At 46.7% G+C, this 25442-nt stretch overlaps 1 protein-coding gene across 9 annotated transcripts in view; it reads right to left on the bottom strand.

Moving 5' to 3' along the window:
* FGFR2 (fibroblast growth factor receptor 2) overlaps positions 1 to 25442 on the bottom strand; it is a 104381-nt gene that overhangs the window by 26589 nt on the left and 52350 nt on the right. For 6 of the 9 annotated variants that reach the window (XM_057736289.1, XM_057736292.1, XM_057736293.1 and 3 more), the window contains 3 exons: positions 11617 to 11807; positions 10339 to 10486; positions 6679 to 6881 (listed from right to left, as the gene is read on the bottom strand). In XM_057736289.1, the coding sequence (XP_057592272.1) occupies positions 6679 to 6881; positions 10339 to 10486; positions 11617 to 11807 (542 nt within the window). The remainder of the gene's footprint in view (positions 1 to 6678; positions 6882 to 10338; positions 10487 to 11616; positions 11808 to 25442) is intronic. The other 3 variants (XM_057736291.1, XM_057736294.1, XM_057736297.1) reach the window with 1 other exon arrangement.

The following is a 25442-nucleotide window of genomic DNA, read 5'->3' as shown; positions in this document are numbered from 1 at the left end:
AACACCCTCTCCAAGGCCAGCAGCACAGACCTCCTTGCTGGACTGTAGGGCTCCCAGAACTCCTGTGCATGGTGTGCTGGGATTGATCGTGGTGAGGGAGGAAACCCCTGGGGTGGTGATGGGGGAGCAGTTCTGGGTAAAGAGGCCTGTCCAGCCTTCCCTGCCATAACCTCACAAAGCACACATCATGGAGGCTTCAGGACACGACGTGGGGAAACAGCCTTCCCATGGCAAGATGTAACAACACAGGCACTGAAAACAAGTCTCGGGGAGGATATACAGGAACCTTAGCTGTGGTCACCTTTGGGGAGAGAGATTAGACATTGAGGGATGGGGTGGAATATGTCTTACTTCAGAACTTCCTAAACCATTCGAATTTGATTACCATGCACATGTCTCTTTTATGTTCGAGGAAAACAAAGTACTTTTCTTTAATGACAAAAATATTTTCAAGAATAAAAAGGATCTGGACTGAGGCACGCCATGGGGGAGGGGGTGTAAAACAGGGCATATGCTTGAAATATACTGACTTCTAAAATGAGTTAAAAATAAAATAAAATAAAATGAGTTAAAAAGGACGAGATCATTGCTGTCACCTCTTTCCTGGGTTACAGGCTGGGTGTTGGGGCATCTCTGTATCCTTCCATGTGGGTACCCAGTGACTCCCCCCAGCCCAGCAGCCAACCTAGTTGGTGCCCTTCCCCTGCAAACTGTTTACGACGTGGGACCCCGAGTCAGGCGGGCAGCATCATGACCAAGTGTGCCACCGAGTTCCAACACTAACTGTGAAAGCTTCAGCAAGTCACTTGACTTTCGTATACTCGAGTTTCCTTGTCTGTTAAAAGGAGACCAGAGCAGTTCCCACATCCCGGAATTACTATGAGGGTAAAATGAGGTCATACCCATAAAGCGTTTAATGCTGAGCCTGGCATTTGCTAAGGTTTTGCTACCAACACCACGATGGTTTCTCTTAGCATCTTTTTGGAGTCATTGGCTGCTCGGATCCAAGGCAGCTTATGATGGCCCCTCCCTCTGGGGAAGCCTGAGGACTTGGTGCCTACGGTTGTTGTGTGTGTGAGATCCTGTCTGTCACATGCTGTGCAATGGGGGAGAAAGAAATCCCGCCGGCCTTAAGGGCAGAATTTGCCTTAATGGTTTGAAAGATGAAACCCTCTGGCTCACAGCCAGGATGCACTGGGGCTCCAGCAAGCAGAAGAGCAAACCCCAGAAATTCAGGACCCAGGAGTCAGGGGACGGTCCCAGGGCAGGCGGAGAGCTGGAGAGGAAGAAGGCCCTCATGATAAACAGAGCTTAGAGGCCGCTTCAGAAAGAAAAGTGAAACATCCAGTCAGAAGTTAACTGCTCTGCGGCTCACCTGTGACCCCAAAGGAATCTTGCCCACAAACCCGTGACAAAAGTTCACACCTATATACATCTTCCCCTGAAACAGTGTCTCCAACAAGGTTTTAAGGTGAAAGCTTTGAAAATGGAAAACCTTTCCAAACTCAGTTGCTGCCACTATGATTAAAGTTATGGAAATTTCGTTCAGATTAAGTGCAGAAGTTTAGATTCCACGTACAGGTCTGGAAAATACTTTTGTAAAAAACACAAAGAGAAAAAAGGTTAAGAAAATGCCCTAAGTGTAAGAAACAACAGAATTCAATCACTCCGTCTGTGGAGGTATATCTTCATTTTACCTCCATGCATTTTTACTATGCTTTTAAAATCCCCTGTGGGACCGTAAAATACGACTGGCTTTCTCTTCACTCTGTTTGACTCCCAGCACTAACGTGTTTGCAGAGCTGGCACGACCCCTTGCAGGCGATTCCTCCGTGCAACACCGTGTTTCTGGAGCATCTCTCCTTTGGACCACACTCCTTAAGGAATTTCACTGCCCACCTCTGAATCCTACTTCTGCAACAATATTAGATGATCGTTTTTTTTTTTTTCTTTTTCTTTTTTTTTTGGGGGGGGCGGGCACACAAGTCAAAATCTTCCCTATTAGATATGCTTCTTCAACTCTGGGTTTCCTTTTTATCTAATTTTAAAATGTTCCATCGATAGAGATCACTTAGTGATTTACAACAATAAACATTAACACTCTAAAATAAGCTGTTTTCCCACTCCCGAATCCTGGCAGGCACTTTTTTAGCATGTTTTTTCACAGTCTCAATTCAGCTTCCTCACTTTCCGGAATCTCTTTACCATAAATTCCTCCTGCCATAAATCAAGCCTTTAACTAAATGTGCTTTTTGTCTGTTTCCACAGTACATAAAGGAGATTAGGCAAGGAAGCAGGGTTTGTTTTTTTTTTTTTCTTTTCTCTTTAAAGGGCCACCAAGAAACTGTGTTATCTTTTAATACTAGATTCAATTCAACAATGAGGGGGGCCCCAGAGAACAGAACAGGCAGAGGCACAGATGCCATGGGGAGGAGGGATGAATATCCTTGTGCTTATTCTGAGGACTCACTAACAGACCACCCCCAGCCAGGGAAACCCTCTTAGTCCACGGATCCACGTCCCCAAACCAGAGCACAAGGCCCAGGAGTTAACAGGGTTTTGCTATCAGCCCTGCCCATCTCTCCCGGACGGCAAACAAAATTCCATCCCCACCTCAAGCTGAAATAAAGGTTCAAGGTGTCTGGGGAGGGGACTTTTTTTCCCTTCCACAACAAATTTTAGTTAATTAGCCAGGGTAGTTGATCTGACATGCACTTTTCTCCCTTAGCAAGTCTCCGCCTCCCCAAACCTTCCTCCAGGACACTCCAGAGAAAACCTATTAGACCCAGACCAGCTGCTCTTCATAGAAGATCACATCAGTCCAAATCCAGGTCCGATCTTAGCCAAACGGTCGTGTGTTCTGGAAGCTGAGAGGGAAGAACGGCCAAATGGGGGCTGGGAGGGCCAGGCGCCCACACAAAAGGGCAAATTCCAGTTAAACCATCCATGACCATCTAATTACCCACATGCTTTCTGGAACCAGCAAGGTTTCATCAGACCACTTGATTGCCCAAAATACAGAGAATGTTCCGAGATCATGCTGTTTAGCTGCTAAGTAGTAAATGAGCTTCTAGAAGTAGAACTGCCCTTCATGGAATTTGGTGTGTTTTGTAGCCATTCATACCCAGCCCCGAGAACTGGCTCCTGAATCACACACGCCAGTCTTGTCCTGTCCATGACGCCCCTGGGAATGTGCCACTTGCCTCAAAGATATTATAAAACATGACTTTGCCCTTGATTTTTCTCTGGTTTTCAACTTGTCTGTATCTGCAACCAAGAGTGTGAAAGTAAAGTCTGGGGGGAAAAAAAAACAAACAAATCTTGCAGCCCCTTCTGAGATGCTGGTGGTAGGGAGAGAGCGTGAGCTATACCCTTGTGTATGTCCCCACCCAGGAGCTGGGGTTATCTATTTATGGAAGACAGTTGAATCTCCATCCTGCCCTATGGAAGCATCTGGCTGCAGAGAAAGAACCCAAGGTGCTCACTGAAAAGCCAATTCAACAAACCCAGCAATGCTGCATGCCCCTAAACACATATCCTCGCTTCCCTTCACGCCCCCCCCCGCCCCCACCCAACCAATTTGTGCAAAACACGGAAAGTGCAGCTCTCCTGGTAACTCATGGATATGTGTAAAGAAGGCTTCACAATGGCCACGCCATCCGCCAGCAGCCCTGGAGACCTGTACAAGAGCCGAGAGGCTCACGCAGATGCCCCCCTCCAGGCTGGCTCTTGCTGGTCCCCTTGTCTGAGCCCCAGCTCAGAACGGGGAATGACCTCTGTCGCAGGGAACAGGGAGACGCCCTGTGCCACCTGCCTCCCTCACCAAAAAGTTGTTTCTCTTTCCGCAAACATCAAAAGGCATGAGGAGTCTTAAAAAAAATTCATGGTTACTGGGAAATGACCACAAGGAATTTCTTCTTAGGTACTGGAGAAAAAGTATTTTTGTCTCAAAAACAAATAACAGACAGAAATGTCTGTCGTACACTGCTAAGCCCAGTGCAGATTAGTAAATGCCAATTTAAAAAATTCACAATAGGATAAAAAAATTTTGTAAACCTTCTCTTGTTCTAAAAAGGGACCAACGATTGACTGAGTGAAATGTAGTCTGTGCATGTCCAGGGGAGGGCGAGGGTCAGGGCCAAGAAGATGAAATTCGGACTCCACCACGAAGACGCTGAGTGCTACCGTGTGACAGAGCAGGCTGGGCACACGCAACAAGACAAGTGCCTAGGAAATGCCTAGGAAAAACCCATCCCCGAGACATCTAATTGCAGGCTCACCTGTCGCCAGGTAGAGGCATGCTTGGCATCCCTGTGGTATGCTCTCTGTCATCAACATATCTGCCGGCCTTTCTGGGGCTTTTCATTCCAGCTACAGTCCAATAACCCTCTTTTATCCAGCTACCTGATAAGCATCTCCTCCACCAGAGGGGCCGTGCTCATTACGGACGAATAAGAATCTTTGGGAAGCATCAGTGTGTCCCATGGGAGCAGCTGAGACGTGTCAACATTCCCCCAAATCAACTCCCAGAGGTTTATTTTTCCAGGGAACTGGTTTTTGCCCACTTTGCTCTACTTCTGCTATACGGCTCGACCTTACTGAAACACAAGGCAATTGCATCTCAAACGAAGGTCCCCAAACGACCTTGGCGCCGTCGGCGAAGGTGACGGGCCACATCTTACGTGGAACCTGGGTTAGACTAAGCACCCAGCAGATGATGAGGGAAGGAAGGAGGGAGAGAGAAAAAGGAGGAAGAGCTTGAATGTTGCCTTCAGTTACACAGCGGAGGACAGGAGAAAGGACCAACTCAGGTGCAGAAGACTATGCAGAAAGGCCGTAAAAACATAACGCACAGAGTCAAGGGGATTTTAAAGGCCTCGGCCCCTTTTTATATTAAGTAAAGAGAACAGCGTTGTAACATCCGCAGAAAAAACAGATGATGAAATAATTACAGGACAATGGCCTACCTACACCAAATTACAGGTTTCCTCCAGAAGGTAGCATTTTTCCCTATTAGAAAAAAAAAAGATAATAGAAGTGGGAACACCACTCCTTCTTTCAACTCCCTAGAGCCAGGCTCTGGAGATGGTGGCTGTAAGAACAGCCCAGAGGTAGCTGGTAAGGAGCGAGAGTCGGGGAGGGGTGGCCACAACACCTGAAGGTCACCGAGGGTACCATCTTGTGAGAGTCACCTTAGGACTGGACTCTCCCAGAATCAGGCAAGTGGCCTCATCATTGCTGCCCTGGCCCCAAGAATGAGAGTGGAGCCATTTTAATAACAACAGCAGTCTTGGAGGCAGGGGGACCCCATGGGTATGTCTTCTCCAGCCCCCCCTCCCCACCTCCCTCTTAACACCATCTGGGCACTGCCCTGCACTTGACGCACATTCCCAATGCTACCCTCGGCCTCCATCTAGAAAGACCTGCTTGAAACATGGCTTCAAAGAAGTCAACGAGGATCCATTCAGCCAGGAGTTGGGAGCTGGGCTGACAACAGCCGGGTCTGTGCCCAAACCGCTGCTGACCAACTGGTTCCAAATCCTTCCTAAGGCCTTGTCCAGAAAATGTCATGGGCACCTGAAGTCCCAGGAGGGGCAGGGCTGGGATTAACCCAGAGTTTCACAGAGCACATTTCAGAATCACCCGAGGACTTGCTTAAAACGCAGATTCCTGGTCCTTTCCAAGACCGGCTCAACCAGAACCTCGGGGGCTGCGACTCAGGAGTCTGCAATTTAAATAAGTGCCCTGTAAATGCACCTGAAGTACACACTGAGTGAGAGCCCGTGAGTTCGCTGTTTTCCTTGCTGTTTCAAAAAACATGCCTTTATTGGAACCAGGTTCCAAATACTTTTGGAAACACTGCCTTCACACTGCCTTCCCCTTCCATCTCCATGAGCACGAGAGAGAATCAGAGCACTGCCTGCTGCATCAGCTTTGCAGGGCTTTGGCTTAAAGCAGAGATAGAGGCTGCACCCTGCCCTGTCGGCCCAAAGCAAAAGGAAACCAATTGGGAGGCACATATAAGCAAAAAGTAACCACCAAAGACCAAGCGCGGGGCTAACAACAATCTACTGCCCATTTGATAAAAATTCATTCTGCCACCAGATCCACAGTCACAACGTCAGTGCAGACAACGTACTGTAGGCATACAATTCTATTTTAAGAATCGGAGAGGTGAAGCCAAAATTCAGTTAAGACAGATCTCATAGGCCAGTAGTTCAGTCACCTCCAGGCATAGGTTTCTGACCCTGACTTAAAAAAATAAATCCAAGAGAACTATAGCCCCTCCCTTTCCAACTAGTGGCATAAGCCTGTCTCCGAAAAAAGCATTACCTCACAGCGACAAAAGGTCTCTGAAGAGACCACTGCACTTGAGTCCCAGCAAACACACCAGGGCACTGCCTCCTGGGTTATTTCCAGTCCTGCAGATGAGCTTCGAGTCTTGCACCATTGGGCTTTCTCGCCCTTGGAACTAGACTCGGTTGACCTCACTGATGCACCAGAACGTGACCCTCCAAGCTCCAAACACGGATCGGATGGCCACTAAGAGGCCCGTGGGAACCACTGGCACAGGGATGCTCCCAGAAGTAGAAGACAGCACGGAGGCAGAGGAAGAGACCCAAGAGCTGGCCGGGCATGGGGGAGGGGTAAAGTTCTTCAAACTCTTTATCTACTTTCTGTTACCTGTCTCCGCAGGGGGATGCGCTTGGTCAGCTTGTGCACAGCCGGCTGGCTGCTGAAGTCCGGCTTCTTGGTCGTGTTCCTCATCCGGCACAGGATGACCCCCACCACCATACAGGCGATCAGGAAGACCCCTATGCAGTAAATGGCTATCTCCAGGTACTCTGGGGAAGCTGTGATCTCCTTCTCTCTTACTGGAGCTAGAGTGCAGATCACAGGAGAGGAACAGATAAGCAGGCCACAGAGTTAGGACACTGAACAGATGCATCCTGGCAAAAGCTACAGGAATCAAAAGGCAACGACCATTCCCAAGGCAACACGGGCTTGCTGATAACTCAGGGCCGCAGGAAGGCATGGGTTCTGGGCCTCCGTGCATGCCCCTCTTCCAAATGCAGATGAATAACTAAGGGCTCCCTGCTTTACCACCAGGGCCCAGGTGGTCACTATCTCTATCCTCAATGGGCCTCTGCAATCTTGCGATCACGGTGGATCGGCTGCCACCAAGGCACAAGGGGCAGGTTACGAGGTCACATTCTGTTAGACATTTGGGCAGAGCAGGGCGGTCAACCACACCCACAACAAAAGGACAGTCTTCTTCTTTGATGGTCTCTGAGGCAAACCATTTAAAAATTTGTAAATATGAACGATGCCCACTTTTACTTCTAAAGGAACAGCACCTCAGTCTTATTTAGATAAGCTCTTCCAAAGGCAGATGTGACCAAGTCATTTACCCAGATGAACACAGTTCCTTAGGAAATGGAATAAACATTCATCTAGTAGGCCGGACTGAAAAGTTTCAAAATTTTTTAATATAGTCCAGTAGATTATCCAACTAAACAAACAAATGCATTTAATATAAAGACTGAATTGCTTATAATATGGAATCATTATGTCCATACGATATAAAGTTTGTAAAATTCCTTAATCAATAACCATCTACATTTTGTGACATCTGGTTATACGGATATCACTACAACTTTTCTCTTAAAGGAAAAATAGAGATGATCTCCCATGTGAGGATAGATATATAATTACTTAAGTTAGCACATTCTATACCAACTTCCAACAATGTCTGCTCCCTCCTTAAGTCCTCAATGGTCAATCGACAAGCAGTGTATTTCCAAATAGCATTTTTCTCAAACTGCATTCTGAGTTAATGTGCTTGTACTGTCAGGCAAATTGGTTAAGAAGTGCCAATCGGGCACTTGCAGAATGCAGTACTGCAAGTAAAAGCAAGCTCAATACAAGAAGCTTCTCATTGTCTCAAAGCAAATATTCACAGAGCAGATTCACAACAAAAGGAAAAATGAATGCGATGGCATTATTTAAAGCTTACACATTTGAATCAGAAAACTATTTGCAAGATAGTCAAAACTCTCAGCAGCATAGCACAAAATGAAACGATCAATTCATTTTTACTGGATATAAAATAAGCATGCAGGTAGGCACTGCACTCTAAAAATAAGGAATTAATAACTGCAGTGGAACATTATGAGCTAGTAAACCATAGCCTATGCAGTTTCACAAAGAAAATAACAAAAAGACAGATGCACTAAAGTAGATAGTAATTATCAAGGAAGCTTGACTAGGATAGAGATGTCAGTTAAAGATTCAGAGAGCAGCAATATTTAGGCAACAGGGCTTTGGTGATGTTGATTTCTCTGTAGGGTAGAAATAACATCAAGCCCAAGATGGCAAGAGCATGCTTTGCAGTAAAAGCAAACTGAGAGCACATTCCATTACACCATGCAGCAAGCCACCGATCCCCAAGGTAGGTAACACACTGCTTCTGTACACCCTACACGTGGGGGTGCTTCTCCCGGGACACCTCAACATACACCCATCTATTTACATCTTGTTAAAAAACAGAAAGTAGAACAAAAGTAATAAAAGTGCATATGGGATTTTAGCAAAATGGAATGTGAAATGAGAAAAAATTACTTTGGATTTTACAAAGCAATTTCAACGTCTTCCTTAAAAGAAAGGGGGATGGGTGAATTTATACATTGACTCCATGACTCACTAAAAATGTAAGATCCCTTTGGGTGTGAAGGGTGAAATTTCACTTAATCATAAATGTGAGGGTGGGATCTCACTGTGAGTGAATTTCCAAGGCAAGTTTCTTATCCCTGGGGGATAATTTTAAACATTTAAAAAAATCTTTATGCAAGGGGAAAAGGGGCCTTTTCTGAGAACAGAAGCTGTGTTAATTTTATAGCAATCAACCAAGAAGAGGAAAAAAACCATGGAGAGAAAGAGCAGTATATACCTGGCAGAACTGTCAACCATGCAGAGTGAAAGGATATCCCAATAGAATTACCCGCCAAGCACGTATATTCCCCAGCATCCTCAAAAGTTACATTCCGAATATAGAGAACCTCAATTTCTTTGTCCGTGGTATTAACACCGGCGGCCTAGAAAACAAGGAAAGCAAGAGAAAAGGCTAGACGACACAGGAATGATTGTGGAGGGGGCCATGGAACCACGAGGCGTCGCACCGGGGGCTCCGGCGGGTACCGGCCACCGGAAGATTCCGATTGCAGCCCATCCACAAAGCCCACAACCGAGAGAGACTGAGCGACACGGAGCAGCTCACCTCCACCGGCCCATCACCACACCGGCTTCACCACCTAGACATACATGCATGCGATCAAAGGCATGGAAAAATCAACCCACAGAGATCCATTCTCTTGACCTTTGTTTTGCTTGGGATGTAAGGGTGATTTTCCAAAAGTATGGCACCCAGAAGTCCAAGTTGGGTTCTGGTCCTGTTGGCTGCAAACTCCCACCTCGAAAAAAGGATGGTTGTGTCTAAATTGTCGTGTTGTAATACAGCACCCTGCAGATAAGCCCAAGTAGACACTTGGCACATCCTTCCGGGCCGGTGGGAACCACCAGGGTGGGGGCCTGTGTTGGTTACCAGGCCCTGGTTAGTTTTACTCCTGCATAACCATCTTGATGTACATTGCATTGAAAGAAAATGGAAGAAAGCATGATATTGGTAGCAAAGAACCTGGACTCTTTTTTCTTTTTTAATATAAAAATTTGAATGTGAATCATGACAAATTAAGAAAGACGACCTGCTGTCTTTAACAGCAGCTAGCAGTACCTTTATTCACGGAGACAGAACATCCTCGAGTTTGGGATAACAAGGTCTAGGACAGTATTCCATACGTATCAGTTACGCAACCAAGAAAAGGATGCTCTGCTGAACCCATTATATTGTGCCAATATTTCTCTAAAAATGGGGGGGGGGGTGCAGAGGAGGTATGAATTCTGCAGCTATACAAATGCCACACATTCAACAGGCGTGTCAGGGTGTGTTTACAATGGTGCTGATGTGCAGTAACGAGAGGAGGTGTGCAGTCCGAACAAGATAAACCAGAAGGAACAACTTAAACACTGGGTGGGGGTGGAAGGGAATCTTTAGAAGAAATTAGAGCAAGCACTTTGAACATTGTGGGCATTTTTCCATGGCTGCTGGTGTCATCCCAGCTGCATCACCGAAGAAAGATTATAATGAATACACCAAGACCACAGAGGTGTCCTATGAGCTGCCTGCAGTCTCCCAAAGCACCACGTCTTTTCAGCTTCTATATCCAGAGCCTTCTTTGAAAACAACAACAACAACAAAACAAAACAAAAAAACATTGTTACCTTGCTGTTTTGGCAGGACAGTGAGCCAGGCAGACTGGTTGGCCTGCCCTATATAATTGGAGACCTTACAAATATACTCCCCAGCATCCGCCTCAGTCACATTGAACAGAGCCAGCACTTCTGCATTGGAACTATTTATCCCCGAGTGCTGGAACAGACACAGGAAAACAATATAACGGCCAACCAGGAAGGACTTCACACTGCCTAGGGTCCCACCACCAACACACCACATAAAAACAACCTCCGTCTCATCTAATCATCAGCATCAAAGGGCTGTGGGTTTAGAAGGAACAAAAAAGGTCAACTGGTGGACAGCAGAAGTGACCTGATGGAGAGGGGAGGAAGGGTTTGATCAATCCCCTTGCAAAATGGGTCCACAGTTCCTCAGGCTGGTCATCTTCTTCCAGCTTTTTGGATCCTTGGTGTTCTTAGCTAGAGAGAACACTTCATCGGTTTAATGTCCCAAGTTGAGCTTCCTACAGTTCTACTGGAAGACTGTTCTTTTTAAGGACATTGTCTACGAACGTGGGACTCAATGTGGGAGACGTGGCGGGCAGGGCACTCTGAAGTGTTTGTAGAGACTTAGCCACCACTTGCCATCACCATGTTGACAAGCAAGACCGATCTTAAAAAATAAAGAGCCTGGTGCGATTAAAACAGGGTCTTGCGAGGAACCAAATAAGAACTACAAGGGGAAAGAAAGTCTCCTTGTTCAGCGTTTCATGAGTGCAGAAATACCTTCTCAAGTTTATCATCTGAACCAGGTGTGAATGAATTTCAAAGGTTAAGGGATTTCTTTTCAAAGGAAAATTTAAATTGCTTCTAAAAGGTGGCTAACTAAAATTTGATCCTAACCTCATATTAAGAGGAGATAACATCAATGTAATAATAAAAGTTGGTGCAACACCTAGAGTTTACAAAGCTCTTCCCAGCTACTCCATCCCGTTTACTCCGTACAACACCCTGTAGGGGAGATATTATCACGATCCTCACTTTTATAGACGTGCAGCTAAGCCTAAACGTCTCATCTAAGATCTCAGGGCCGATAAATAGCTCAACTATTCTGACTCCAACTTTAGTAGTCCTCCCACTGCCCCACGGCTCCCTTCTGAGATTTTATTAGCAACCTTAACGATCTGCTCATTCTCAAATACACTCTGTACTGAACACATAAGAGAGGCGTCTTCTCTCAAATTCAACAGGAAACCAAAGAACCGGTGGCCGAACCCATCAGAGAGACCCCAGTCGTGGGTCTCTCTGGATTCAGAACGTGCTCACCTTCAGAACCTTGAGGTAAGGCAGCCCGTCAGGCCCATATTTACTGCCGTTCTTTTCCACGTGTTTGATCCACTGGATGTGGGGCTGGGCGTCGCTGTACACTTTGCAGACAAACTCCACGTCACCTCCAACCACGGTGGAGGCGTTTGCCGGCAGCCCAGCCTGGAGGATGGGCCGGTGTGGTGATCGCTCTGGTGGAGAGAGGGAAGGAAGGGGGAGCAGGGACGGGACGGGGAGAGACAAACAAATAAGTGGTGTTGTCCAGAAGGCTGTTCGTGAACTCAAGCCAAAAAGGCCTTGAGTCTGCTGGCTGACGCCTCTGAAATAACACCACAGCCCGATGCATAACAAAAACGACTTCAAAGCAGACAGCTGGAGCGTGACCCTTGTAAGAAGAGTACTTATTTAGAAAACGGAGAAAAGAACTTATTACATCTCGAGTCATTGGTTGTCCATGGCCACCTAATGAACAAGGAAGATTTTATTTTGACAATCTAAAGGACAAACAGCGGGGGCAAGAGTGCCTCTTCTCTCATTCCATCCGGGGCACGGCCAGAAACTCACCTTCATCATGAGCTTAACATCCCAGGGAAGTGACACAACTGACTTTAAGGTCACCCTGAATTCCAAAACGGCACCTACAGGCAGCGGTTCCACGTACATTTCTAAGATGCTCTGAAAAGACTTCCATCCCTTGTTTTAAAAGGAAAGTAAACTAAAAACTAAAGCCCAAAGTTATGAACAACTGGTTTCATCTTTTTGTTGTAGAATGCACTACCTTTGGTCATCCTTTGTCCCACATCCCTGTTCCTCTCCTTGATAAGTATTAAGTGTTGCCGTGCATCCCACGCTCCATGCACGGGCAGACATTCCTCAGCCTCTTCAGATGGGGCACCGAAAGAAACATAAAGCGACACGGATTGCCAAATCCTGGAGAAGTCTCAGACCGTCTCAAGAAGGCCCCGTAGAGATTAAGCCAGCAATTCCTTCCCACTCTCCCTCATCTGCCTCCATCTCCAGGGAAACCATCCAGTTCACAGGTGGTCTCTGCAGAAACCCCCAAGGGGCAGCCACATCAAGGCACAGGAGCAAATACACACCACATTTCTCAAGAATCAAGTAACAGACCAGCCTGCTGGTGATCCTGTCCACAAAGGCACCATAATCACATTGGACTGGAACCTTCCTACCTGGCAGCTCGGTCAAGAGTCACACACCCAATCATCCTTCCACTCACAAATATCACCCCATCCCCACCTACCTGTCCGTACCAGCCACCCTCCCTGTCTCCCTCCCCGCACTGTGGGTACCTCTGCCTTTACCCTCCAGTCTAAAATACCACCAAGGGAAATGAGGACATCCCAACTGGCGCAACACACCAAGGATGTCTCCACGCTGCACCTGAGCATACCCACGCTCTGGCCTGGAAACAGCAAATTAGAATGACAGCTATCTAAGCTTTCCTCTATCTGGGCTTTCAGATTAAAATATCATTCAGTGGAATTTGTTGGATAAGAGCCAGACCATGTGCAAATTGATTTTACTGCATAAGCTGTTGCTTGTCTTTGAAAACTTAAAAAAAAAAAAAAAAAAAAAAAAGAAGGGGGGGAGGAAAAGAGGGAGGGAAGGAAAGAAAAGAAAAAAAGAAAAAATGCTGGCATTTACTTTTAGCACATTTCATTCCAGAATCTCCCATCACTTCACAGACATCTATATTTTTACATTACACAGATATGGATTTCAGAGCCCCAAAGAAGTCATTCATTTGCTGTAGTATCACCCACACAGGCTAATTAAGCAAAGAGCCCAGAAGTCGAGGCCCCTAGTTTTTGTGGGCAGAAAATCTCAAAGTTGGGATCCTGGCATCACTAGAAACACTCACTGCTTGGCTGAGACAGCATCCCAGCGATGGGCCACTGTGAACCTCCTGGTCAGGCCTGGCGTCCAGCTAGAAGCCACAGGGACCTGCCAGCAGCTGGCAGGGATGGCGCCACGTGAGAAGAACAGAATCAAGTCCACACACACTCTCCCCACCAGGCCTCCTCCCAAGAGACTTAACAGCCCAAGGGGCGCTGTCCTCCGGGCTAGACACGGCCCGCCAAGCTCACAAAATAGGCTCCTTTGCACCTATCGAATACTGAAGTAGTTTACTCCTTCCCACAGCAAAGTAAATGTGAGGTATCAGTTCATTCCCTGGCTCAGCTTTCCAGTTTTGCGTGCATGTGTTTGCGTGTTCAAAGATAAATATTTACCGTGGGCCTAAATATTTATTCTTAGAAACAAAGGTACTATAAAATCTTAAATGTCATAAGCCAGATCAGCTGAATTTCAAACCAAGTCCTTTTTCTTAAACATGCTTGTTTCTCATAAATCGTTTCACAAGCAAACATTGTGCATGTAATACCAAATAATGATGCCCGTGAACAATGAGGGCTTTCATACGGCACGACAGCTCCGGCCTGCGCCAGCCTTCAGCAGAGAACTTCGTCACTGGGGCAACATTGGCAGGGCCCGTGACGGAGCTGCAGTCTTTGCAGTCTTGTTTTACTTGTGGTCAACGTGCTGCTGTGCTCGAGTTATTAAGTTATTCCATTGCTATCTGGACTATGTTCACCAAAAAAAAAAAAAAAACCACCTTTGCAATGGTCTCGTTTTATTGCATTTGCAAATTACAGCATACCAAATGTTACCGCTTACAGTCTTGAATTCACCCTTTCAAATTTTCTCACCTTATACAAAATAACCTTTTAGCTACCCCCCACTCCCCCTCCGCCCTTTCTCACTTTGGGTACAAAAACTGCAAGCTGGATTGCTCTGTAATCGAAACCTTACACCGCCTTCCAAAACTTATTACAGCTGCCTTCAGTATAAAATGAAACCTTAGAGAATGTTATTTAAAATGTTTTTAAAAAGTCAGTAGGCCTCATGTTTCGTTTCTCCACATCAGGCTTTGATTTCCTTTGCAACCTTATTCTCTGCCCTTAAACAAGTCAGAGAACGAGGCCTGAAACATCTTGGAAAAGGTCCCTGGATGCCAGCATCTGCCGAGCTCCCCTTTCTCAGATCCTTCAGGGATCACTCTTCCCTTGTGTCCATCAGATCCTAAGAACAGGCATCATTCGTGAGGGGATGACAGCGCTTGGACTCCTAGTCTAACTTCTGAAAAACTGGGGTGAAAGCAGGGTACGGATGGCAGCTGGGGAAACAGGCTGGGCGGCACAGCCCCTAGAGAGCGCTGAGGCCCGGCCCAGTGGGCACTTGGGAAGCACCACGGGGACAGGGCAGAGAGTGTGGGCACGAAGACCCTGCAACAGTGAATGTCATCTCCTCAGCCAAGGGACACACCAAAGCCCTTGGGTCTGCAACTCTTTTGGGCAGCAAGCTGATATAAAAAGAATTAGTCAGTGAATTATCTCTGGATGAGAGAATAAGACTGGCCCATCTCTTGTTCTTCTGTGATAACAGAAGTCACACCTTCTCTACCAGGAAGAATTTTGTTTTAGGCAAGGGTCTCTTACAGCATGTTTAACTCTCAGATATTACAGAAAACAGGTTTTTCTCTCTACCAGGTGAGTGAAATACATATACAGAAAAGCTGCCAAGCACCTCACCTCGGTGTTTTTACTGAAATGTTTATATATTCTCAGTTCAGCAGATTGCAGGGGCCAGTTCATGGGCCTGAAAGAGGATGAGAACTCACAATAGAGATTCTAAGGTCCCTGCGGCAGCTCCAAATTAAGACAGAACGGAAGGCAGTCCAAAGGGTGCGGCTGCAGCCGATGGGACAGTTGGCTGCCCTGCTGGAATGAGGTTCCGCCAAATAAATGTGTAGTAAACACAGCCTGGAGTGCTTTAAAAAACACATTCTCTCCCCCGCGTTCTCTCTCCCACTCCTTTTTGTCAAGTGCTCCAAATGAGTCCACTTTCCCGAACCAGAAGGCTCAGCTGCTAAGAGTCGAAATATCAGACAGCCTCTCTCAAATCCTGCTCTGAAGCTGGGACAAGGATGGCAGGAAGAAACCAGCCTGCTTCATTCCAAGGGGTAATCATTGAGAAAGAGAGAAAATACCTGACTGACAAAGAACAAATCTTTGTAAACTGACCATTTGAAACTTTATAACATGCCTGTCCTCTCCTGGACATAATAAGAAGTTTGTTCATAAGAGATCTACAACATTTGCTCGGACATAGCAAAGGCCATAAAAAAATGTCCACCGGGCAGAGAGGCCTCCTGTCTACAGGCTCAGTAGATACGCATCCTGGGGATCAGAAGGAGAACCAGCTTCTTAAATTACACCTATAAATTAATCAAGTCCAGAGTTGCCAGTTTCCCAGCACTCACTGGTCTCCTAAGTATTTCTCCCCAAAGTTCAGCAGCGCTTGCCACAAAGAACCATTTCAAAGCCGTGCTCTCCGGCAGCAAAACACCAAAAGACTCCAATCACACAGCCTGCCCAGGATTGATCTGGAAACAGCAAGTGTCCTGCTCTCAGGCACCCATTCATTTAAGGAACATGAAGAACGCTGCCTGCCCTGTCTTTAAATTAAAATCAAAATTTAATTACCTTTCCTCTAAAATGGCAGTTTCTTAGCAACTCCAAGGGGCTGAATAAGGAAAGAACATTCTGCGATTTGGAGAACAAGTGAAAACAACTGAGAATTCTTGTTTCTAAAGCTCGGCCTTGCTTTTTTCTCAAGAGTAGGCGGTGGTGGCTTTTGTTGCATTAAAAAACGCACTAAACCAGTTAGCATGAGGCACGGTTATTAGGGGAGCTGATCAAAGCCCTCTGACGTTTGAGGAGCCCAAGAACCTGCTAAAGACCTCACACTAATTACAATTAGTAGAATGAGTTCATTGCCTTGTCAAGACTGTGCCGAATGCCCTCCAACCAGACAGGCTATATCTAGCTGAGTTCTGAGTTTTATTTTCCCCAAGCTTCCTCCAGCCTCTAGAGGTGGGCACAAAAGGAGGTCAGAACCAAAAGTGATCTAGAGGAAAAGGGGCAGTTAGGATACAGGATGAGAAGGAGTACCACATTCTCAGAAAGAATCGAAGTATCCACAGCCAGTACTTTGCTTGCCATCTTCTAGAACAGACTAGGGATGCTGGGTACCCGGAATTACTAAAAAAAAAAAAAAAGGCGGGGGGGATGGGGATGCATTTTGGTAGAAGGTGACTGGTTTGCTGCTCTTTCTCCATCCTACATATAGCCTCATTTTCCTCCTGCTTGGACATCTGACTCTAGACGGTCTCAGGGAATTGGGCTGGGGATCCGACTTTCTCCAAAACATACATGTTTCTCTGCGGAGAGAGCAAAGTCTGGGGAGCAAGCCGATTTGGGAAAAGCCAAAGTGTCTTCCCTCCAGCACTGAAGTTCCTCAGTGACTTACGGAGGCTGCACCATGAAGCAAAACACCACTAATTCCTTTGTGCTTGCTCGATGAGGTGGAGACACAGGGTAAAGTGCTGGCTGAGGCTGGCTGGCCAGGAAGCCCACAGCAGGCAGAGGGCACGGTGCCTCCCCTACTTAACGTCATACATGGTATTATTTGGTTGAGGGTTGAGTGGCTTCTACCAGCTGGGTGTCAATTTAGGTCTTCTTGGGCAAATTACAGGAGCAGGGCCGTGTGTTATTTACACCCCAAATGTTTATGATACCCTGATCTCTATGCCTTCAAAAAGTTAAACCGAAACTGAAGACTCTTTGGCGGCCACAAAGGGATGCCAATTTTAGGTTCAAAAATGCCCTTCCTTTTGTTAAAAGGAGACATGGCTTTGGGATGATGAAAAAGTTCTGGGATGATGAGAGCAGCGATGGTTGTACAACAACTGTACTTAATGCCACTGAACTGTACACTCAAAAATGGTTAAAATGGTATATTTTATGTTATATATATTTTACCACAATTGAAAAAAAAAGAGAGAGAGATTTTTGGCAAAGGTGACAATATCACAGAGTAAGATATGGTCCTAGGATCACCGAAAAGCTGCCTTCTCAATTAGTTAAGCATGTTTATCTTGTCCAGTTGACTGAAGGCTTTTCTCTCCCCTAACACAAAGACTCTGCACAAGGTCCCTCCCTGCATTGTGCTTGGTTTTCACGGTGATGCAAAACTCAGACGTCAGTCTCCCCAGGCTCCCTCCTGAGGAGCTGGGGTAAACACAGCTGAGAGCCGTCAAGCTGGGGCGCTCCATCGCGGAGCCTCAACACCCCGCCACTTGCCATCGCGGGTGCAACATCTTTCAGGAATGCAATCAGCTGGTGTCTGCAGAGCCGGGTTCCCTTCATGGGGAGAGTATGTTAGAAACATTAAAAAAAAAAAAAAAAAAAAAAAGTCCAGGAATTAAACACACCCTCTTGTTACACAGGCAGAACTCTGATTTAGAATATCTTTTCTCAAATGATTTGCAAAGAAGATAAAAACCAAACCACGGTTTTTATCTGCTCAGAATGAAGCTGTCTGGATGAAACTGTTGATCTCAAAAAAGATCCAGTGAGTCTGCCTCTAGAAATAGGTCCTAGAAAAATCTTCACCCAGGTGCCCAACAAATAGGTGTGTGCAAAGCTTGTCAATGGAACCTCTCTGGCAGCTGGAAAATAAAAGATGAACACAAGTTAAATACCCAGCAAAAGGGGGATGACTGAATAAATCATACTCTTGTTCACGACAGACAGCACACAGGCCACAAGGAAGAATGAAGCAGAGAGATAGGCACGGACGTGGAAAGATGTCCACGGCAATAACATTGATAGTTTCATCGACTTTCACCATTACAAAACCTTACTGCTGGAGGAATTTCAGAGAAATCTATCATGCTAATCTCTCAGATGCCTTACTTTGCTCCTGGGACAGTTCAAGCAGAAGCAAAAGCTTTCAGCCCATCTGAGCAAACAAGAAATGCCTCCCTTTGGTAACGAACCACAGGAGAAGTTGAACAATCAAACCTCATTTGTTTTCTTAGAGGCAAACCCAGACCCTGAAAATAAAAGTGATTCTAGATAATTCCTTGCTATAAGCATCATCTAAAGAGAGGCTTCAACACAGTCACCCAGATCACAAAAGACTCCAGTCTGAAATCTACTTATCTTCCCACCATTCAAGGCAAATGGGGGGCCTCAGGCCAGCCTGCAACCGGGCCCACTGCCCACTGATCACTCAGTGATGGTTCACACGCGAGATGGTTTTCTTCCTTTTGGCCAAGGTGTAAAATTTAAAGGATTAAATCCTTCATCTTTCAGTCTCAGCAGAGTGTATACGAACCAAATAAAATGAGGAATTCCTTTTTTAAAAAAAGTACAACTTCCAAAAGATCCCTCCAAAATAACATTCAAAGCTTATCTTAAAAAAAGAGCACTTTCATGCTGAGGTGAGAGGGAATATGTCTGGGGCACCATCTGACCTGTAATTTGCACATTTATTTGGAATGGAGAGAATTCCTACAGGCCTTGTTTGAGAGAATTCTCTAAGGGGGAGGCTGCGGGAGACAGAAAGATAAGGGAGAAGTTCTATCAAGATCCAGGAATCTCTGTCTGTATTTATCATCTTTGCACTGCAGCAGTTTGGGGTCTTTTGTACTGTGACCTGAGAACCCCAAGAGGCCAAAGCACGTGTTTCATTCAACAGATTGTCCCAGACACCTTCTAGGCCAAGCACAGGGTGCCCCATAGATAGAGGATTAATCATTACAATACAATCAACAGAGAGAATACCTGTAGAATGCCCTGCTCTATCTTTTCCCTCCAAACCTCATCATCTCTCTCTTCTCAGAAGGAGAAACAGAAAAACCTCCCCATAGAAACACCAATACCCTCCTAGCCACCTCTTCCCCACCTCCCACCTGCCTCTGACCTAACTATGGTAAAACTCTAAATGCTGCCTTTCCAACTCAAACCTGCTCTTGAACTTGGGAGCACATCCCTAAGATGGGTCATTTCTGCCCTACCTTCTCCTGACTGTGAAAATAAACCAAACACAAGACCTAAATGCAAGAGCAGGGTGCTCTAAGGGAGGGGAAATCCGTAAGAGCACTCTGGAGGAAGTATTATTTCAAAGCGGAAGAACCTGTTGGCATTTCTACACTCATCTTAATGAGAATTGGCATAATACGTCCCAACTGGGGTCTTTTTTTTTTAATAAATTTATTTATTTATTTATTTTATTGGCTGTGTTGGGTCTTTTTTGCCCTGCACGGGATTTTTAGTTGCGGTGAGTAGGGGCTACTCTTCGTTGTGGTGCGTGGGCTCCTCATTGCCGTGGCTTCTCTTGTTGCGGAGCACGGGCTCTAGCGCGTGGGCTTCAGTAGTTGCAGCACATGGGCTCAACAGTTGTGGCTCACGGGCTCTAAAGCGCAGGCTCAATAGTTGTAGTGCACAGGCTTAGTTGCTCCGCGGCATGTGGGATCTTCCTGGAGCAGGGATCGAACCTGTGTCCCCTGCATTGGCAGGCGGATTCTCAACCACTGCACCACCTAGGAAGCCCCCAACTGGGGTCTTTTGTTAAAAGAGGTGACAGGTAACTGAAGCTGTATATGTTTAGAGAGAAACTCGGAAGATTCCTTGAGTTAGAATTTGCAGTACGTTAAGAACCACAAACCCTTAAATATAAGTAACTCAGTCTGTTTTTTGATGATTTCAATTCAGCACATACTGATGAAAATCTCACTAAGTTCTCACTCAATTACTGGGCACTCTGACTGCCACTGATGAATTTACGTCTTCATGCCAGGCTTACTTCCCACAGTCTGCTAGCAGCAAGCTTTCTCTCTGGCCTATACCCCCACCTGAATCATTTCCAGCTACGATGAAGAGACCCTCTTACAAAACGCTGCAAGTCATTCACTTGTCTGTAACACTTCTACATCCTCTTTGTCCATGCCACAGACTCAGCACCAAAGATTAGACAAGAGATCAAATATTAGCCCTCTCCCCAGCCACCTCAGCCAGGCCCTCTGCCAGGATCTAAAGCGATCGATAAGGCTTCCTTCCTCAACTATAGGGCAGAGGGCAACTGATGGCTTGCAGAGAACATGGCAAATATGGTGATATGGCACAGTTCCAACAAACCTTACCCAGGCCAGTGTGTGTCTGCTCCAAATCCGGGAGCTGGCGCCCACTGGCATCACCTACTCTCAGAACCTGGAAGGAGTAACTTCGAGCTGGTATCAGTCCTGCAGGAAAGCACTTTCTGCTGGTCAGTACATTCGGAGCTGATATAGCCACCCACGGGCCAGCTTATGCCCCTGGAATACCTGTTGTGAAATAGGTACAAAAAGCTGCTCTGTGGCAACCAAAAAGCTCGTTAAACAGTAGCTACCAAAGGAAGTTTTGAAATCTCCATCCTGAAGGGAAGCAGGGGACTGACCACTCCTGTAGCCAGGGCTGGGCTGAGTGTGCATGTCTCAGCCTAGAGCTACAAAAGGAGGTGTGGGACCCCCTCATGACAGGACTGGCGATCACGTGGGTCCCCTTACTTAAAAGCACCACTCTTCTACCACATCCTCCCGATGGTCCTACAGGAAAAGCATGTCACACCCCCATTTTATAGATGAGAAAACTGAGGCTCAGAAGTTCCATGACTTCCAAGGCCACAGAGCTAGCAAAGGATGCAAACAGAATTTGAACCACTTGCCCATGTAATTCCTACCAGAACCTCCAGAGGTGCTACCCGGCAAGGAGTAGAGACCCCTGAGGGTTGGTGGGGTAGCAAGGGTTAGGAAGAGGAGGCGGAGGAATGGGCTGCTGAAGCCACAAAAGCAGCGGGACTTTGCTTCCTACTCAATCCCCAGGGCAGCTCCAAGGTTCCATGTCAACGGGCCCACGTAGGATGGCACCGCTGTGACCTATTCCCCGGCATGACACCTCCATCCACTCCCAATAGAGGGGCTTTCTGCCTCCCTCCAGCTAGATTTCACAACATCGAGCTGGCACACAGAACCAGTAACAGGATAAACACCAAGGCTTAAACTCAGAGCAAGAACTGGAAAAGAAGTCACTGGCTGCACAATCATGAATACGGAAAATCAGATGAGGTCTGGCCAGGAAGCTTCTAGGTCAAGACGCTTCACGCTGAGAGCCCCAAGGGGCTCTGTGGAGCCAACGCCTGGTGAGTGCCAGGGAGATGCACGAGAGCTGCGAGTTGGAAGGTGAGAGTCAGGTGTCCGACACATTCAAATCTCTAGACACGTGGTACTGTGCACTTTCATGCTACCCATACCACGGCCACCCTCATCACACAGAGATACAAAAGCAGCATCCGGGAGGCATGATGTGCTGGAAACTAGGACAGAGGCGTGTCTTCCATAAGGAGCAAGTGGGTGGGAATGGCCCTAATTTTGAGAGCCTCAGTAATAAACCAACCAGTTAATTAATGACCCAGACCACCATTTCTTCATTTACTCAAACACCACATTGTTCCAACCTGCTCCCCCTCCACCAAAAAAAAAGGTCCACTGCACTGCAGACGTGTGCTTTCAGGGGCTCTGACTTGTCTCAGTCCCCTTCCTATGGCTCAGGGACCACACTGGGTCCTTTGTCTTCCCAGGACGGGGCTGCCCCAAGCAATAAACGATTGACACGACTTCTCCCACGGGGTCGGGCTGCCAAGTGCTCAGCTCCAGGCGTCAGCCCCTTAGTCGGGCCTATCAGTCGGCGCCTGCAATAACAGACTTCACTCCTCCCAACACACACCTGGGGGACAGTCAGCGCCGGGACGGATTCCTTCCTGCTTTTGGGCTGAGTCCCATCATGTCTGGAGCCAACTCATGTCAAGGGCCAGTGGACAGCGCTGTCCCGGTCTGCTGCCAAGCAAGTCAGGGCTGGCGAAGGGGCCTGGGTGATCCCCTCACAGCCAGAAGGGATGCCTGGCACCTGACCAGCTCCCAACCATCCACCGAGATGCTCTCTGTTGCTTACAGCTCTTGCCCTCTCTCTTTTTTTTTTTTTTTTAATTTGCCAGGCAGAGTGCTAAGCATTTTATTTTGCTTAAAGACAACAGCGAGGCCATGAGGTATGTACAACTATTACTACCAATCACAGATAAGATAAAGTGATTTGCTCATGGTCGCACATACATACTCACACCCACACGTGCGTGGGTAGGGAAAGGAGTCTGGAAAGTAGATTGTAGAGGAGCAGGCATGGCTGGCCTCTGCAAATCCGGAGGACCTATTTCCACCTCTGCTGCACTTTACCCCCCAACATACCCAATGCCAGGTGAAAAGCTCACACATTATCTGCTGGTCTCCGGGAATGCAGAATTGGACATCAAAAGGAGACAAAGTTCATAATTCAAAGCCAAAGAAAGGGTTTCTATGAGTCAGAAGGAGCAACTGGTCTTTTGAATACTTCCACCTCTCTCTCTCTCTCTTTCGGGATTTTTTGGCAACAAAGAGCTGAACACGGGGTTCACCTTTCTCGAGTCTGACTGCAGCAGCTGCTGCTGGTCTGTTCCACAGTAATCCCAAAACAGAGATGTCGGTGCCGTGCATGCAGCATTAACCTGAGATTCGAGAAGACCCAGCTTTGTAGTTCCTTCAAGACCTTGGCAAAAATCACCTACGCGTCCGGAATCTGGATTTCCCCAATTGTAAAATGGGGTGAGAGGTGGAGATAACAAGACCAACGTGATGAATTGAAGCTCTCGAACTCTACAACCTTCTCCTGCAAGTTCAAGCAACTATCTCAGTCCTGGGACAGCCCTGAGGACTGCATTAACCAAAGGTGGAAACCTCAGCAGGACAAGTGACCATCAGCTTATTGGCCGGTTCTGTCAGTCCCAACATGGCATCCAGTTTGTTCAGGAAAACTTCTGATTGAGTCAAGAAAAGCCATTGAAGGTGTCTTCTAACTCTCAAAGCAGTTTCCAAGCTAGGGAAGGAGGCAAGCAGCATTGGTTGCTCGCCGCCTAGGTACCAGCTGGGTGTTTTCATCTGCTCACCCAACCGATTTCTTATAACCACTGTAGTGGGCTGAATTATGGTCCCAGAAAAGAGAAGTCCCTGTCCTGACCCCTGGCACCTGTGAATGTGACCCTATTTGGAAATAAGGTATTTGTGATTAAGTTAAGGATCTCAAGATGAGATCATCCTTGATGGAAAGTGGGCCCCAAATCCAATGACAGGTGTCCTTATGAGAGAAAGGCAGAGGCAGATTTGAGACACACAGAGAGGAAGACCACAGAGCTGGAAATGGAGTGATGTGTCCACAAGCCAAGGGCTGATGACAGCCACCAGAAGCTGGGACAGAGGCATGAGAGGATTCGCCCTCAGGGTCTCCAGAAGGAACCAACCCTGCAGACACCTTGACTTCAGACTCTGGCCTCCAGAACTGACAAGCGAATACACTCCTATTGTTTTAAGCCATTCAGCCCGTGATGAAGTGTTACAGCGGCCCCTAGGACACTGATACAACCATCACAGAAATGAGGCAAGCATCATCCTTCAACGTTACTGGTGAGCAGAAAGGCTCAGAGAAGCGAAGTCACTTGTCCCAGTTCACTCGGTCCCCAAGGTGTGGGGGGACAGACGCTCTACGTTCACAACACCAGCCTGCCTTTATCTAGCATTACTGAGTCTCAGCGCCTTCATTTTCAGACACGAGGAGAATGAACCAAAAGTTAAATGACGTCCGCCAGGCTGCAGCTTCTTGGTGGCAGGACCCCGGGCAGAATCCAGCCCTTCAGCCTCCGTCACTGATGATCTACTGCGAACACTTGCCACCTCCCGGAGCCAGCTATTTTAAGGAGAGCCCGTTTTATTATCACCACAATTACCAAGATGTGGAGCTTCACACTAATTTTCCTTTGCAAGTAAATGGCTGAAAAGTAATGGTGTCAATTTTAATGAGAATCAAGAAAGGCTCCTAAAAGGGCTCCCGTAAACCCAAGCATTTCCCTTGCACACAACAATGGCTTGCTGTTTAATTCCAGAACACAAGAATGTCACTTAAATTACACGGCTTTTACATTCAAGTGCTTATGGGAATGCCTTTCCAAGGAAGAATTTCAATAAAAAGATCTCACCCAGTTTGATGCGCTGTCATATCTGAATTACAAGCCTATGTATCATAGCAACAAAAATAAGACCTCGGAGAACGTGAACTAGGACAGGACTTCACTTTCTCTGGGAAAGAATCTCCGACTTTCTGTGAAACAGAGATGTAGCTGAGAGGCTGCTATCACGCAGCCATCTATTGTACTTGGACTGGCGGGCCACCAGAAATTCACTCTTCAAGCCTGAATCCCTTCAGTTTCCACTCGCAGGGATGTTCAGAATGACGGTCTGCCAGCCCTGTAAGTCTGCCTGAGGCTCTTCAGCTGACTCAATTCTTATTTTATTACCACTTCTCAAAGCAATTACTCGGGTTTTGAGCAAAGATGAGAGTATTTCACACCTCCATCTTTCCTGCAAACGTCTCATACTCCACTGACTTTTGGCTTCTATTTATAAAGAAGGTTCAAGGCTTGGAAAATTATTGGGGTTGAGCTTTAATGGATATTCCCAACCAGCATTGTGTCATTATTGGCCCACGTTTAGCTGGGCGAGCTCCCAAATTTGTGACATAATCAGGCCTTTCTCTGCATTACTCCATACGCTCTACGCTGCCTCTACATAACACCACTGAATCATATGCTCTTTTCAACAAGACTGATTGCCAGGGGGATTAACATTAGACAGCACAATTCCATTATTCAGCAGCCCAATTCAAATCCAGCCCTAAACTCTAAGAGAGATTTCAGGGCTTCACAGAGATGAGCTGCCAGAAAGCTGAAAGGGGAGGTGGGGTGAGGGGCTTTAGAATGTTTTACATAACAACTCAACCTAAGAC

Source organism: Hippopotamus amphibius, chromosome 5, assembly GCF_030028045.1.
Source record: "Hippopotamus amphibius kiboko isolate mHipAmp2 chromosome 5, mHipAmp2.hap2, whole genome shotgun sequence".
NCBI classification, from domain to species: Eukaryota; Metazoa; Chordata; class Mammalia; order Artiodactyla; family Hippopotamidae; genus Hippopotamus; species Hippopotamus amphibius.
The sequence above is the reverse complement of the archived record's forward strand: the minus strand, read 5'-3'. Positions and strand labels throughout refer to the sequence as shown.